At 37.6% G+C, this 15,874-nt stretch overlaps 1 protein-coding gene across 1 annotated transcript in view; it reads left to right on the top strand.

The window, feature by feature from the left end:
* npas1 (neuronal PAS domain protein 1) overlaps nt 1-15,874 on the top strand; it is a 45,852-nt gene that overhangs the window by 17,957 nt on the left and 12,021 nt on the right. Inside the window, exons 4-5 of the mRNA XM_053647201.1 lie at nt 13,337-13,404; nt 15,098-15,187. Of these exons, the coding sequence (XP_053503176.1) occupies nt 13,337-13,404; nt 15,098-15,187 (158 nt within the window). The remainder of the gene's footprint in view (nt 1-13,336; nt 13,405-15,097; nt 15,188-15,874) is intronic.

Here is a 15,874-nt window from a genome sequence, read left to right on the forward strand (position 1 = left end):
TTATGAATTATGGTCCCCACTAAATGGAGGTGTGTTTACATCACTGGAATCTTTTCAGGAACTCAGGAACTCAGGAACTTCCAATATGTTCCACCGAAGGAAGCAGGATCAAGTTTAATTTCTCGGCTATAGTTACTAGAAACATACAGCTCCAGAATAAGTACGTTTCTGTCAAACACTGGAGTAGAGCTAGCTATAGTGAACATTGTTTATTGGTCAAGTTCTAGTTTCACAGACTGGTCAATTCTCTAACTCAGCGTTTTAAAATCTAGCTAATCTAGCTAATTTCTAAAGCCTTTTTTTCTTAATATAATATGCAGCACAGCACAACCATCATTTTTGAACATTTCTGCAATCCAGAAATGTACACAAGTGGTAAGTTCAATAAGTATAATAGGGCATGCTGTTATTGGAAAATAATCAACAACGTGGTGGTGTGATTTGGCTTGACACGATTACTGTTACGACCCCAAAGTTGATTATAGTTGATTTTTGATTATTAGTACCAGAAGTATTTTATCCATCTTATACCACAGGTATATGCCAACATTAACCTTTTTTTTATTTATTAAAGAAACACACATCATACATTCCGTTCTTTTGTACACAGCAAAATCAACAGTGTTGATTTAACACCCACAGTGTTGTATTTACACCCTACAGTGTTTATATAAGTCCACTGGACTCAAATAAACACTCTGGGTGTTAAATCAACACTAGGGATTTTACTGTGTAGTCACAACTTTAAATGTACAGCTTTATCTCTGACTGTTACAAAGAGCTGACAATAGAAACTCCTCCACAAAATGCTAAACAAACAGAAAACATCACCATAGCAACAGTGTATATGTTTTAATCTGTTTATGTGGGGTGTCTGCCATACAAGTCCGTGTGGAAGTTAGTACATTCACAGATGACTTTATTAGGATCACCTGTACACCTGCTCTTTCATGCAATTCCTGCCCGAGGAAAAGACCAGGAGATGTTTTTTACAATCTTCAAATGTCCAGTTTCACTGAGTCTATGTTCATTATAACGTTAGATTCTTGTTCTTGGCTGACAAGAGGGGTACCCGATGTGGTCTTCTGCTGTTATAGCCCACCCAGCTCAAGGTTCGGTGTGTTGTGCATTCTGAGATGCTTTTCTGCTTACCACTGTTGCAAAGAGTGCTTATTTGAGTTAACAAAGCCCTCTTGTCTACTTGAACCAGTCTGACCATTCTCCTCTGATCTCTCTCAACAACAAGGCATTTATGCCTGCAGAACTACTGCTCACTAGATGTTTTTTTGTTTGTTTTTTTGCATCATTCTGTGAAAGTCCCAGGAGATCAGTTGTGTGTGAAAATCCCAGAAGATCAGCAGTTTCTTATGTACTCAGACCAGCCTGTCTGGCACCAACAACCATGCCACAGTCAAAGACACTGAGATCACATGTTTGATATGAATATTAACTGAAGTTTTAGACTTGCATGAGTTTATGCATTGCACTGCTGCCACATGATTGGATATTCTTTGATTGGGTAGTTGCACAAATGAGCAGGTGTACAGATGTTCCTATTAAAGTGGCCATTGAGTGTACAGCCTGTGAGGAAAATCAAGAATCTAATGGCACTATGATATGTGTATTTTAATATCCTATACAACATCCTACACAATAAAGAACAGCTCCGGTTGCAGACAGTTACAATACGTTGTTGTATTGCTATTTGTGTTACAAGTTGTGTTACTTGTTAATTTACTTAATCATCATGGTTCCTGCAGTACAGTGCCAATACAAACCAAAAACCCGTCCAGGATGTGTGTAGTTCTTGTTCAGAACTCTTTTCCTTCTTAAGAGGTTCAAGAAAATTGATAGAAATTTGCCTTTTCAGTGATTTTGTTAGCTTGAGTAATTTTGGGTGAAGTATTCCTTTAATTTAGCTCATAAGTGTGTAATTAGACTTTCCTCTTGGCCTGACACAATGGAGGACCATGACAGAGCACAGCTGAGAGGGGACTGAGCGTGATGCATGGCTGTAATTCCACTGCAGGAATGTGGAATCGGGTGCAGCATAGCCCCGGTAGCCCCCTGGGGGGTGATGTGTGTAGCGGCATCCCCCATCAACCTCATCACACCATCCACACACACACACACACAAACACACACACACACACACACACAGGCGAGGTGGGAGGGGGCAGAAAGAGTGCAGCAGAGAGGAGGGGGAGGTGGGCTGGGGACTGGCTTTTGTCTGCTTCCCACGTTTCAAAGCCAGTCTTGAAAAATGAATAGACAGAGGAAAATCAATTGCATGACCTTCACACGAAGTGAGAGAAAGAGAGAGAGAGAGAGAGAGGGAGAGAGAGAGCGAGAGAGAGAGAGAGAGAGAGAGAGAGAACAGTGGAAAGATAGTTAAGGACGAGATTAGAGGGGATGATAGACGAGGAAGATAAGAGGGAAAATATTAGATGTATAGAATTCCGTTTGTTGATTTCACTGTACACATATGTTCATGTGGATATTTATTTATATATAGATAATAAGATTCTGACTCAGGATTCAGTGTGTCTGCTTTCAAAAGACACAAGACATCTCCAAATGCATGAAACCGTTTCTCAAAGTGAAATATTCATAAAAAAGTATAAGCTTTTCATATGAATTTCCATAAGCTGTATTTTCCACACTGCTCTGATTAGCTAAAAACACAGCTGTCATGTTGTGTGTGCTGGTGTCACTCTTGTATGTCGGATGTAATTTATAGAATTGCATAGAATACAGTGCCTTCCACTAATATTGGCACCCTTGGTAAATATGAGCAAAGAAGGCTGTGAAAAATTGTCTTCATTGTTGAACCTTTTGATCTTTTGTTAACAAAAACACAGGTTTATCCAAAAATATATATTTGTTAAATATAGGTGTACAACAATTATTGGCACCCCTCTGAATTCATATGAGAAAAAATTAAGTAAATTCCCATTGATATTTTGAAAACATTTTAGTACACCTGGGTGACTAGGAACAGGAAATTGTTCAACTATTGACTTCCTGTTTCACAGGGGTATAAATATGAGGTAACCCTTAGTCATTCATAACAGTGGGTAAGGAAGTACCCAAAGAGGTAACCAAGGAATATAGCTGTGATGTGCGGCAAAAAGTTGTTGAGCTTCACAAAATGGTAAGTGGATATAAGGAAATAGCACAAGCATTGAAAATGCCCATTTCCACCATCAGGGCAAAAATTAAGAAGTTCCAGTCAACTGGAAATGCTATGAATCAACCTGGAATTGGACGTGTGTCTATATTGTCTCAGTGCACTGTGAAGAGGATGGTTCGAGTGGCCAAAAAATCTCCAAGGATCACAGCTGGAGAATTGCAGAAGTTAGTTGCATCTTGGGGTCAGAAAATCTCCAAAGCTACAATCTGAAGTCACCATCACCACAAGTTGTTTGGAAGGGATTCGAGAAAAAAAGCCTCTACTCTCATCCAAAAACAATCTCAAATGTCTCAGTTTGCCAGACACTACTGGAACTTCAAATGAGATCAGGTTCTATGGCCAGATGAAACCAAAATAGAGTTTTTTGGCAATAAACACCAGAGGTGGTTTTGGTGCACACAGAGAGGTAGCCATATAGAAAAGTACCTCATGCCCACGGTTAAATACGGTGGTGGCTCTTTAATGTTTTGGGGCTGTTTTTCTGCCAGAGGACCTGGACAATTTGTTAGGCTACATGGCATTATGGACTCTATCAAATATCAACAGATATTAAATGAAAACCTGACTGCTTCTGCCAGAAAGCTTAAAATGGGCCAAGGCTGGATCTTCCAGCAGGACAATGATCCACAACATACATCAAAATCAACACAAAAATGGTTTTTGACCACAAAATCAAGGTCCTGCCATGGCCATCCCAGTCCCCTGACTTGAAACCCATAGAAAACCTGTGGGGTGAACTGAAGAGGAGAGTCCAACAACATGGACCTCGAAATTCGAAGGATCTGAAGATAGAGATTCTGTGTGGAGGAATGGTCTCAGATCCCTTGCCATGTATTCTCCAACCTCATCAGGCATTATAGGAGAAGACTCAGAGCTGTTATCTTTGCAAAGGGAGGTAGCACAAAGTATTGAGTATTTTTGTGAATTTTTATTTAACAAAACATCAAAAGGTTAAACAATAAAGACAATTTTTCACAGCCTTCTTTGCTCATATTTACCAAGGGTGCCAATCTTAAGGGAGGGCATTGTATATAGAAAATTGCATTATTTATTTGTTGGTGTATTTCTTTATTTTGTATTTGCAAGAAGAAAAAGTGTAAAGTGGCTACAGAATATACACCACACTTTGATATGAATGAATCAAAATAAAGAACATTTTCAAAACTCATTCCTCAAAAGGATCTTTACTCTCATTTCTATTCATTCAGAGAATTTTGTGTAAACCACATATATAAAAAAATAATTCTGCCTGTCATTCTCAAATCACAGCTGATCACATTGTTAACTAAAGCTAGAGGTGGATTTAAAAGAATGAATACAGAATGAGGAAGGGTTGGAGGAATGTCTCTCTAGGTGACACTCATCCTGTAATCATTACTTTAAATCCGCCGCTATCTTTAGTTTAGTCTCTACTGACTCTCCATTATACAGCAGTTAACAACATTGTCATTTGTGTATAGTAGTACTGACTGGTAACGTGACTTTTCTTCATGAAGAAAACCATGAGTAAAATTTCTTTCTTCAACCAGATCACTTGCAATATTTGGACGAATGCAAAGTTGATTTAAAATAAAAAAAATAGAGTTGTAAGAAAAGACAGATTGTTCTGACATTAGCAAATTTGTAGCTATTTTCAAAGATGCATGAAATATTACAGATGTAAGCTTGGGCTTATTTCTAGGATTAGCACTGATAACATTTCTACTTATAGTAATTTGTATGAAATTTTTACATAAACCCACCAAATTGCCTTGAGATAACATTGCCACATTTGGATTTTGTATCCAAAAAGGATCCAATTGGTTGTCTCTTTTTATCTTATTGTATATAGAAACTTACATTTGGCCTCATTCTGTAAAAGTGATAGAAAAATTGGGAATTAAAAAAAAAAAAAAATAGAAAAAACTCATTACTGTTTCTCCTGAGCAGGTCAGTCTGTTACTGACTTTCAGTTATATCCCTTTTTATTCCCAAACGAGTTTATCAGGAAATTTGTGCTTAGAGGTTAAGCACTGTGTGAAGTGTTTTACGAAAAGGCTTATCAGCCTGTAGTGAGAGTGAACTCTAGTAAAGTGATTAAAGTGATTAAAGTTTAAATGGCTTAGGCAAAAACCAAGTAAGCTTTAGGTTATTGAGAATTGCCTGTCTTCCAGTGAACATTCATGAAGGAATTTAAACCTTTTACATCACACATTTAGCCCTTTTAAGGCTGCATACACTTACATTAGCACATACTTGTGCACAAAAAAAAGTGTTCAAAAATGCTTTAACATGCCTTCCATCAAATTAAACTAACCTGTAGTGAAAACAACAGCTTTCTTATCATCTTAACTGATCCCACCTTTTTATATTTTCACTAGAATACCAATAACAGAGCTCTGAATATCTGCTGATAGCCAGTACTGAACTGATACAGACACCTGCTCAGTGAGTGAGTCGACTACCTATATGAGCGTCTGTTGCTGATGACAAAAACACAATTTATGTCTTATGTTCAAGTGTGAGATCCATGTCATGTCAGTCAATATCATCCATATCAATCCAACCAGCAGATTGAAAAATATGTCAAACCTATTAACAATCTCATTTCTGATACTCAGTATAAGCTCAGTGCATCCCTAATTTTACTGATTTAATAATTTGTATTGTAATCTTAAACGCATTTCACCATTCAGCCATGCATCAGGTGGCAATTTTAGCTCCAAGATGGGTGGCTGTGTCTCAGGTGGTAGAGCGGGTTGTCCACTAATTGTAGGGTTGGAGGTTCAATTCCCGGCCCACATGACTCCACATGCTGAAGTGTCCTTGGGCAAGACACTGAACCCCAAGTTGCTCCCGATGGCAAGTTAGCACCTCTGCTACCATTGGTGTGTGTGTGTGTGTGTGTGTGTGTGAATGGGTGAATGAGAACCAGTGTAAAGCGCTTTGGAACTGCTAAGGTTAAAAAAGTGCTATATAAGTGCAGACCAGACCATTACTCTGATCACTTGTGGTTGTGAGTTCAAATCCAAAGACTGCCAAAGAGCCACTGCTGGGCTACTGAGAAGACCTTTATTCCACGACTGCATGGATTGTATCATCTCTCACTTTTTCGCTACCACAAGTTGTTTTGGATAAAAGCATGGCGCTCAAGGAAAACCCAACTAATGTCGCTGTGACTGAATTCTGGCAAACAGCCCAAATATACAAAAACATGTTCTGTAGTGAAATTGACATAGGCCTAATCAATTCAGTTTTTAATCAGATACTGGCTGTCAAAATGACGGTGATGTTCCTGTGTCGCAGTCGAGATGGAATCTTCGAATACTATTTTCTCCGTATTGGGGGGTAACCCGATTTTAGCATGTTATAACTATAGTTGTGGATCAGATCCATGCAAAAGAGAAATGTATTTCAGCTCACAAAAATCTGTAGAACTATAAATACACAGTATTGTCTAAAGTATGTGGACACCTAACCAATGACATCCCATTCTAGATTTAGTTCCCATTTGTTATTAAAATAACCTCCATTCTTCTGGGAAGGCTTTCCATAAGATTTTTGAGTGTGTCTGTGGGGATTTGTGTTCCTCCAGCCACAAAAACATTAGAGAGGTCAGGCACTTATGTCACGCGAGGAGGCCTGGGGTGCAGTCACCGTTCCAATCCATCCAAAGGTGTTCACTGGGCTTGAGGTCAGGGCTCTATGCAGGCCACTTGAGTTCTTCCACTCCAACCTTGGCAAACCATGTCTTCACGGACCTCACTTTGCACAGGGCAAAACAGACATAAAGAGACATTCTATACAATTGTGTGCTTCCAACTTTGTAGCAACAGTTTGGGGGAGACCCACATAAGGGATTAATGGTCATGTATCTAAATAATTTTGGCCATATAGTGTAGTAGAAAACCCACCACGCATATAAATGTAATCTGAGAGACTCCACCTTGAATTATTACTTCTAAGCAGTATGTAATATTTGTACTTCATTAAAATTGAGTCATTTACCACAGCCAGCTGTTTCACCTTACATCCTGGTGAAGTTTCTTCAATCACAGGTCTGAAGCTGTATATGGCTGTGTGAGATACACTTTGTAATACTCAGAATGTTGAACGTGAGTTTCATTGTTTAATCTTACTTTGCTCCTTGAATGGACTTTTCCTCTCAGTCTCTGTGCTGTTTCTGACTTTCATCCTTTCCCTCCTCCACACTATCCCCCCAAATACACACACACACACACACACACACACACACACACTTTAGATGCCCGTCTTCCCCTAATGCTCAGCGTTTAAAGTGGCAAAGGCTTTTAAGGGACGTTAATTGCACTCAAATTATGTTCGACCGCATAAGGAGTGAGTTTACGATGGAGAGAGAGAGAAAGGGGGGAGGGCACGAGGGTGGCTGAATGAAAGCATAATTGTGCCAGAGAAGGACGTTGTGACTAGAGTTTCCCTCTCGCATTTGCCTTTCTCTCTCTATCAGTCCCTTTCTGTCCCTATAGTCGGGGTGGGTTGGGGGGGTTTAAGGCATTATGAGCACCTCCCTGTAAAGAAGTTGCCAGGGGATCAGCCTGCGATTCCTATCAGCCAACTAGATTGAGCAAACTTAAATGAAATAAAAGGCCAGTGTCACAGTTCCCATAGTAACCTTCTAACTTGGTTAATAGGATCTAGGCTAGAGGAACGGTGAGAGAGTGAAGACAAAGTCATATGAAGCAGAAAAAAGGAAAGAAGTACACAAGGAAAAAGAAAATTTGCTATAGTTTATTATCATTTTTCTGTTGTTTTTAGGTTAGGTTGTTACATATTTAACAATAATATTGTCATGTCTTATTTTTAAGGATTTTTTAAAAAGCATGACAGCCACTTTATTTTTGTATTTATGTTCATTATGTTACTCTTATGACACTACCACAGTTTACAATATTGCTGAAAATATGGATTAATACACAACTATATTGTTTTCCTACATTACCATGGCCAGGTGGTTAAAAGAAATAGTAAAAAAATCAACAAAAGTTGCATAAAGTCTTGTTTATTATTTATGTGATGTTACTTTGCTTTAGAATTAAATGAAAAAACAGGTTTATGAAGTAAAAACAAAAGCTTATTTAGACTGGCATATATGGTATAAGTTTAAAAAATAATATGGTAAAAAAGAACCATGGTTGTGACACATCATACAACTCACACACCATATCAAACCTTTCTGCATCTCTTCCCATATAACATTAAAGTTTTAATCAGTTTTGGTTGTGTTTACTATAGTAACAAGCCATGGTTTTCTTTTATTTAAAAAAAATTATATGAGGCAAAGCTCCTTTAAAGTTGGCCCATCCAATCCTCTTCCTCATCATCATCATATTGATTTACATCGTTATCATTGCCTCTGTTGTTGGTTGTCTTTTGGTAAACAGAGACTCATCCATCAGTCAGCTTTCACGATTTATCCTCACCTCTTTAGTTGTTATGTTAAGGCAGCATTGCTCAAAGCCACAGCCCAAACTGTGTGTTTAGATCGAGGGTGCCTGAGAGCCTGAATGGGAACAAGTAGTGCTCTGTATAGCACACCCCTCTGTACACACATCGAGGTTATCCTGGCCTGGGTGTGAAGCCCCTTTTGAGGCCTCTGAAAGGACTAGACTCATTGATATTCCTGTTCTCGTTTGAGGAGGGGGACATCCCACTCTGACACTATGGCTTTGTCCGACAGTCGCTCCTGTGCTGGATTTAGGAGAATGAATGTGCATCTGTGTGTGTGTGTGTGTGTGTGTGTGTGTGTGTGTGTGTGCATGAGATATTCTATCTTGTAGCAAGAAAATATTAAAAATGTCAGAGGTATCAGGGAAACAGCAACATTGTCATACTGCAGAAGCACACTGTCAACCTGCACTTTGGAACACACACACACAGACACGCGCACACACACACACACACACACACACACACACACGTCCCATTACACCACCTGCTGTGAAGACAGAAGAGAAGACGGAGCTAACACTTTGTAAATGAAAGGAGATGCTTGCTTGTAAATGTTACTTGTCTGATTTTCCAATTTGTTTGCAGTGTCATGACAGAGACCCGACTGTAGCAGGAAGCTGAATAAACATGTGTTTGTCATCTCTGTTAACCACACTGACTTTGAAATACATTATCTTAGATATCCCACTGTGTGTAAATGATGTACAATGGAGATGCTCTGTTATCTAGAACTGTGGTTCTGTTATCTAGTAGGAAGTAGGAACCGAGGACCTCCAGGAAACTGTGACATATAGATAGGGGTTTTGTCATTATTATTATTTTTTATTATTATTTATTATTATTATTATTATTATTATTATTATTATTATTATTATTATTTTAAATTATTTGATGATGGTGGGAATCTGTTATAGTTATAGATATCATTTAGTTATTATAGTTTTAATCTTAATACAGTTAATACTGTTAGTTTGAACCAAATGCTTGGAATCCACATTTTATTCCATTTGTTTGGCTTCTGCTGGTGAAAAGTTCATTGATGAAAAGCTTACTGAGAGAAAATTTAAAGATACATATTTTCATACTTTTATACTTTTATATTTTGTAATCCAACACGGGTAACACTTACACTTATATAACACAATTATAGTAAACACTTTAGTTTTGTAATCTCCTCCTCGCCCATTCCAGTAAGTTCTGCCAGATCTTGATATTTTATAACCCTTGTGTGAACCTTATGGGATAGTACTGTATATGTGACCAGATCAGGAATGCACATCTCCTCTGAACGTCTAAAAGTATAGGAAAAGGGGAATCTACTGTGCTGGACAGGAGTTCCTTAAACTTGTTGGGGCCTGGAACATTCAGTTCTGCTTTAGGTATGAGTATGATCATGATTTGACTTGATTGAAAACTCTGTATGATGTGTGAACATACCTCCCTTATATGATCAAATGAAGCGACTTCCACTTCAGCTGAGCTGAGCCTGTTCTCCAACAAGCTCTACTGGCTCTGTTAAATAAATAATATTATACATATTTCCATAATATGATTTATATTTGAATAGTTTTATTATGTCCATTAAATCAATCTCTTCTGCAATTAGAATAGGGTCCATGAATATTTTACACCAAAAGGGGTCCTTGTTAGCAATGTTTGAGAACCTTTGCTCTAGAACAGTGGTCACTAATCTTCTTGGTAAATGGTCTGCACTTATATAGTTCTTTTTTAACCTTAGTGGTTCCAAAGTTACACTGTGTCTCATTCACCCATTCACACCCCAATGGTAGCAAGGCGCTAACTTCCCATCGGGAGCAACTTGGGGTTCAGTGTCTTGCCCAAAGATACTTCAGCATGTGGAGTCACGTGAGCCAGGAATCGAACCACCAACCCTACGATTAGTGGACAACCCGCTCTACCACTGAGCCACAGCCGCCCATCTTCCTTGAGATGTATCTTCCTGCAGGTTTTATTTCCAACCATTTTCTAACACACCTGTTTTAGTTGATGAAGCACTTCTTAAGGCATTGATTAGATGGTCAGGTGGGCACGATTATGGTTGGAGCTAAAGTCTTCAGGAAGGTTGATCTCCAGGAACAGAGTTGGTGAACACTGCTCTAGAACATACTGTAAGAATTTTATCAGCATGTCATCTACAAGTTTGCAGTTTGTTTTTGGGAAAATGATTTTATGAGGGCATTTGCTGAATGATGAATGTTATCTACAGAGGTGGGAAGTAACAAAGTACAATAAGTTTTTTACTTTCTTTTTTTAACGGATGCCCATTTCTGCATGGGAAAGAAAAAATTATCACATTTTTTTTGTTTATTTTTGGTAGCAGGAGGATATAATTTTTTTTTACTTATTATCTCAAAGTTATTTATTATTTATTATTATTTATTTATTTTATTTGTATAGCGCTTTTTACAATAGACATTGTCTCAAAGCAGCTTTACAGAAATATCAACATGGTATACAGATATTAAAGGTGCAAATTTATCCCAACTGAGCAAGCCACTGAGTGGCGACGGTGGCAAGGAAAAACTCCCTAAGATGTTTTAAGAGGAAGAAACCTTGAGAGGAACCCGACTCAGAAGGGAACCCATCCTCATCTGGGTAACAACAGATAGTGTGAAAAAGTTCATTATGGATTTATATGAAGTCTGTATGGCCTTAGGAGCAGCCGTAGTCCCAGCAGTCTGGAATTAGAGAAGATTTGAGCTCCATCCAGAGGCAGAAAGGATCTGGATCTCTAGTATCTCCATAAATTCATGTGGGGCTCGGCGAAAGGAGAGAGGGAGAAAAAAGATTATTATGACTGCGAAGTAGTAGAACAGAATCTAGTCAGGGTAGGCTTGAGTAAACAAATACGTTTTAAGCCTAGACTTAAACACTGAGACTGTGTCTGAGTCCCGAACACTAATAGGAAGACTGTTCCATAACTGTGGGGCTCTATAAGAGAAAGCTCTTCCCCCTACTGTAGCCTTCACTATTCGAGGTACCGTCAAATAGCCTGCATCTTTTGATCTAAGTAGGCGTGGCGGATTATATAAAACCAAAAGGTCGCTTAGATATTGTGGCGCGAGACCATTTAGTGCTTTATAGGTTAATAAAAGTATTTTATAGTTAATGCGAGATTTTACTGGGAGCCAATGCAGTATTGATAATATCGGTGTGATATGGTCGTACCTTCTAGTTCTAGTTAGGACTCTAGCAGCTGCATTCTGGACTAACTGGAGCTTATTTATATTCCTACTGGAACATCCAGACAGTTCTGACATATTATCTCAAGATTTCGACTTATCTTTGAATTCTGACATATGATGATAGGTCTATGAAAATAAAGAATATAGGTTTTCTACATACTATTCAATAAATCTCTTCAGTTAGCTACATGTGATCCAAGTGATCCATGTCTGTAGATGGGCCCAGCGGTTAGGGTCTATCACCTATTAAGCAGTCAAATATTCCTTTGGAAATATTTTTTGGCAGTTAGAAAAGTATCAAATTCAGCGTAAATCATTATTTTTTTATGTCATGTAAAAAGATTATAGGTTGACATAGTTTGACAATCTTGCCATAATAACTGCAAGAAAATAGATACAATTCTTGACATAACGAGTCAAAGTTTTTAGATATTAATAAGAAATGCTGAGATACGTTGAACTTTTGAGATAATAAGTATTTTTTTTAGATAATATGTCAGAATTTTGAGATACTTATTTGAAATGTTAAGATAATAATTCAGGATTTTGCCATAATACACCTTAATACATAGCATAATAATACATAAGCTTAAATCTTAAAGGTAATTCTTGACGTTACTTCAATTTTGACTTGAAATTAAGTCAAAATAATGAGATTAGTCAATTATTTGAGATAATAAGTCACAAGGTAAGAGGTAAGAATTAAAACAAAATTGACATACTTCTGCTGCCAAAACAAAAAAAAGTTATGAATTTTTTTCTTTTATACTTGATTGACTTGGGTTTCTCTAGGGTTTCTAAATATCTATACAGTACAGTACTACAGTACCTGCTTTTGACTTTTACTTTCCACATTTCAGGAAAAACCTCTACTATCACTCTAAATGTTTTAAAACATATAATTCTATAATCATACAGTATAGTTATAGTTATAAGGTGACTTTTTAGCATCAGACAGCTTCAAGGAGTTGAACATTCCTAATATATACTTTAAAAGCAAGAATGAGACCTAATAATTTATCAAGGCCATTTATATTGCAACAGCTAGTTAATAGCATTCAACTAGTTTATAGTTTTACCATCTAGCTAACATTTATGAGATTATCAATAAGTTGTTGTTAGTTAGTTTTAGCTTCCTTGGTGAAAGGAGCTCTGATTCACCAGCAGTAACTTAAATCAGTGTGGGATTTGAGGCAGACAACTTTTTATTTATGAATCTTTCTTGTACTTTTACTTTCAGTAAAGTATAGAGTTTCTACTTTATGTTAACTTTTACTTAATTGAGAGTTTGGGTACTGGGATGTTATGGACTTTAAAACTGTTAGTGATGATATATATAATCCCACAGTGTAACAAGAATAAAGTTATGCAGCTCTGCTGAGGCAGAGCTGTGAGTGTGTAAGCAAATGTATCAGGAAATATTTCTGTGTCCAGGTTTCGTACTGATCTTTGTGTCTGTCCTGCTGTGTAGTGCGGAGAAACAGTCACTCACTGGCCACTGATATATTTGAGCAGCACCTCGGAGCACATCTACTACAGGTAAACCCTCCACATATCCAAATGTTTGTATGTAGCTTCATTTACCAGCTTTTTAAATCCCACTGGTAGTCCCACTCATGACTCTTTATTTTTTACTTCGAAGGTCAAAAATTTACTAGGACTGCTAAGTGTTATGCACTAACACATTGCCTGTTACAATTATTGCTGGGACAACATGGAATGTTAATGTGTAATAATTGTATACCCCAGTATTAAAGTGTTCAGTATATTGCTGTATTGGTGTACAATTTGCCACTTTACACTTTAAAGAAAGCAACATTAAATGCTACAGTATAATATAACTGCAAACGACAGTGAACATATTCATTTACTTTGTGAAGAAATTGCTAGAATATTTTTTAAACGACGTTAAATTAAACAATGAGTAGTTTCAAATAACATAGCAATATAGGTTTCTTGTTTACACCTGGTACAGAATTACAGTAAGTCAATATTTTGAGATAATAAGACAGTTTGACTTATTTCAAATTGAGAATTGAAATAATCAGTCAAGAATTTGCCTTAATATGTCAAGAATTGAGATAATAAGTCAAAATTCTAAGATAATTAGTAAAAAAAAAAAGTTATGCTATCAAAAAAGTTATGATTTTTTTTTCTTTTCTACTTGGTGTATTTTTCTTTGTATGTAAGCTGTACTATTCTAAAAATCTCAAATTGTTTAATGTATTGCACTTTCAAATATTATTTTTCCGATGTAGGTAATGGTAATGGAATTGGCATTACGGTATTATGCTATAATAGTATTAATTCAGATTGACTTTTCACAATATAACAACAGACTGTACTGTCACACACCCATTTAATATAGATTTATATTTCTCTCAAACAATGTCACCCCTTCACTGATGTTTAAGGCTGAAGCTGAAGTAAATAACCTGTAGTTTAAAGAACCTCAAAAAATAAAGAGTTGAAATGAAAACAAGCAACGAAATCTCTACAAAAGGGCATGCAGCAGAAACCCCACAGAAATCAAATTAACGCTTCAGGGAGCAAAAAAAAAAGTGCGTCTCTTCTTTTCTCCTTCGTGTCCTCTGTCACTAATAACTACATAATTGCTCTTTATTTTTTTATCATGCGGTTCAAGGCAGCTCGCCTATCCCACAATTCCTGACCACTCTCATTTGCATAGCGAACGAGTCCTATGCATAAATTACCGCCACTTCAAGAGTCGCCGCCAAAACAGCAGTCATTCTCCAACAAAGTGGCCACCTTCCTTGCTCACTTGTGGATACTTGTTATTACGATTAATATTATGCTTTGAAGGAGTCTCTTAATGGGGTGGCTGTATACCTTTCAGGTTTTTTTTTTTTATTTGAGTCGCACACCACCGTGCCTACTGCCACTTCTCTGAGCAGATTGCAGTGGGGGGGATTAGTGTCTGATGATTAGTCTGGCAAATGAATCAGACGGATGGGCCTATGGTTTTTTAAATTTTTTTTATTAAAGATTATTGTATAATCTTTAATTATGAAAACGTCTCTATCTTTGCTTATATATTCAGACGAAATAAAACCTGGGGCTTATTTAGTGTATGTAGTAAGAAACATTTGGTCTTGTGTTTCTTCCTGAATTGGATCACATGGTCAATGTAAAGTTTGGTTTTTATTTATGTCTGGAAAAAATTCTGAATGTTTTGCAAGAAATAAAATCTTCCTGTCATTTTTGTCTGCAGTCTCTGGATGGGTTTGTGTTTGTGGTCAGTCAAGAAGGCCGTTTCCTCTACATTTCTGAGACAGTGTCGATCTACTTGGGCCTCTCACAGGTTAGACACACACACACACACACGCAAATGGTTGTGTTTTTAACACTTAGCCCTGTGTGTTCTATAGATGTGTATCTGTTATTCATGGGGTTTTGTGCAAAAGGGAAAAGGAAATAAACCTTAAGGAATATCCACTCTCTCTCTCTCTCTCTCTCTCTCTCTCTCTCTCTCTCAACTGTTATGCGCTCGCTCACCAGGTGCTCACCTCCTTTGATTGCCTCTGGCCTCTTGTACAGGGAATGTTAAGTCCTGCCATTTCGCCCAGATGCATAAATAATAACAGTAATTACTCGCACAGCAATCAAAGTGTTGCCCTAGCGAGCTGGGGTCTGTCTCGGGAGCAAATCGATAGGCATCTTAAAAGCTGCATTGATTGTAAGATGTAGAAAAAAACACGCGCACACACACACACACACACACACACACAGTCTTTGAGGGGGATGGGAAGACAGATAGTGAGAAATGTGGAGAGCCAGCGAGGGAAAACAGATATGTTTAGGAGGTGGGATTGAATAGCGTAGAGGGGAAAGAAAATAAGCGATTGCTCTGAGAGAACTTATTGAGTGGGCGTAAAAGGAGGAATGGCTCAGTGATTTGGCTTTTCTCCTGTGCTTTTGTTTTAGTAATATGTGTAGGTCATCCAGTTTATAGCTGATTACTCAGCTGGGTTTTAGGACCATGGCAGTT

This window comes from Ictalurus furcatus, chromosome 17, assembly GCF_023375685.1.
Source record: "Ictalurus furcatus strain D&B chromosome 17, Billie_1.0, whole genome shotgun sequence".
Lineage (NCBI taxonomy): Eukaryota > Metazoa > Chordata > Actinopteri > Siluriformes > Ictaluridae > Ictalurus > Ictalurus furcatus.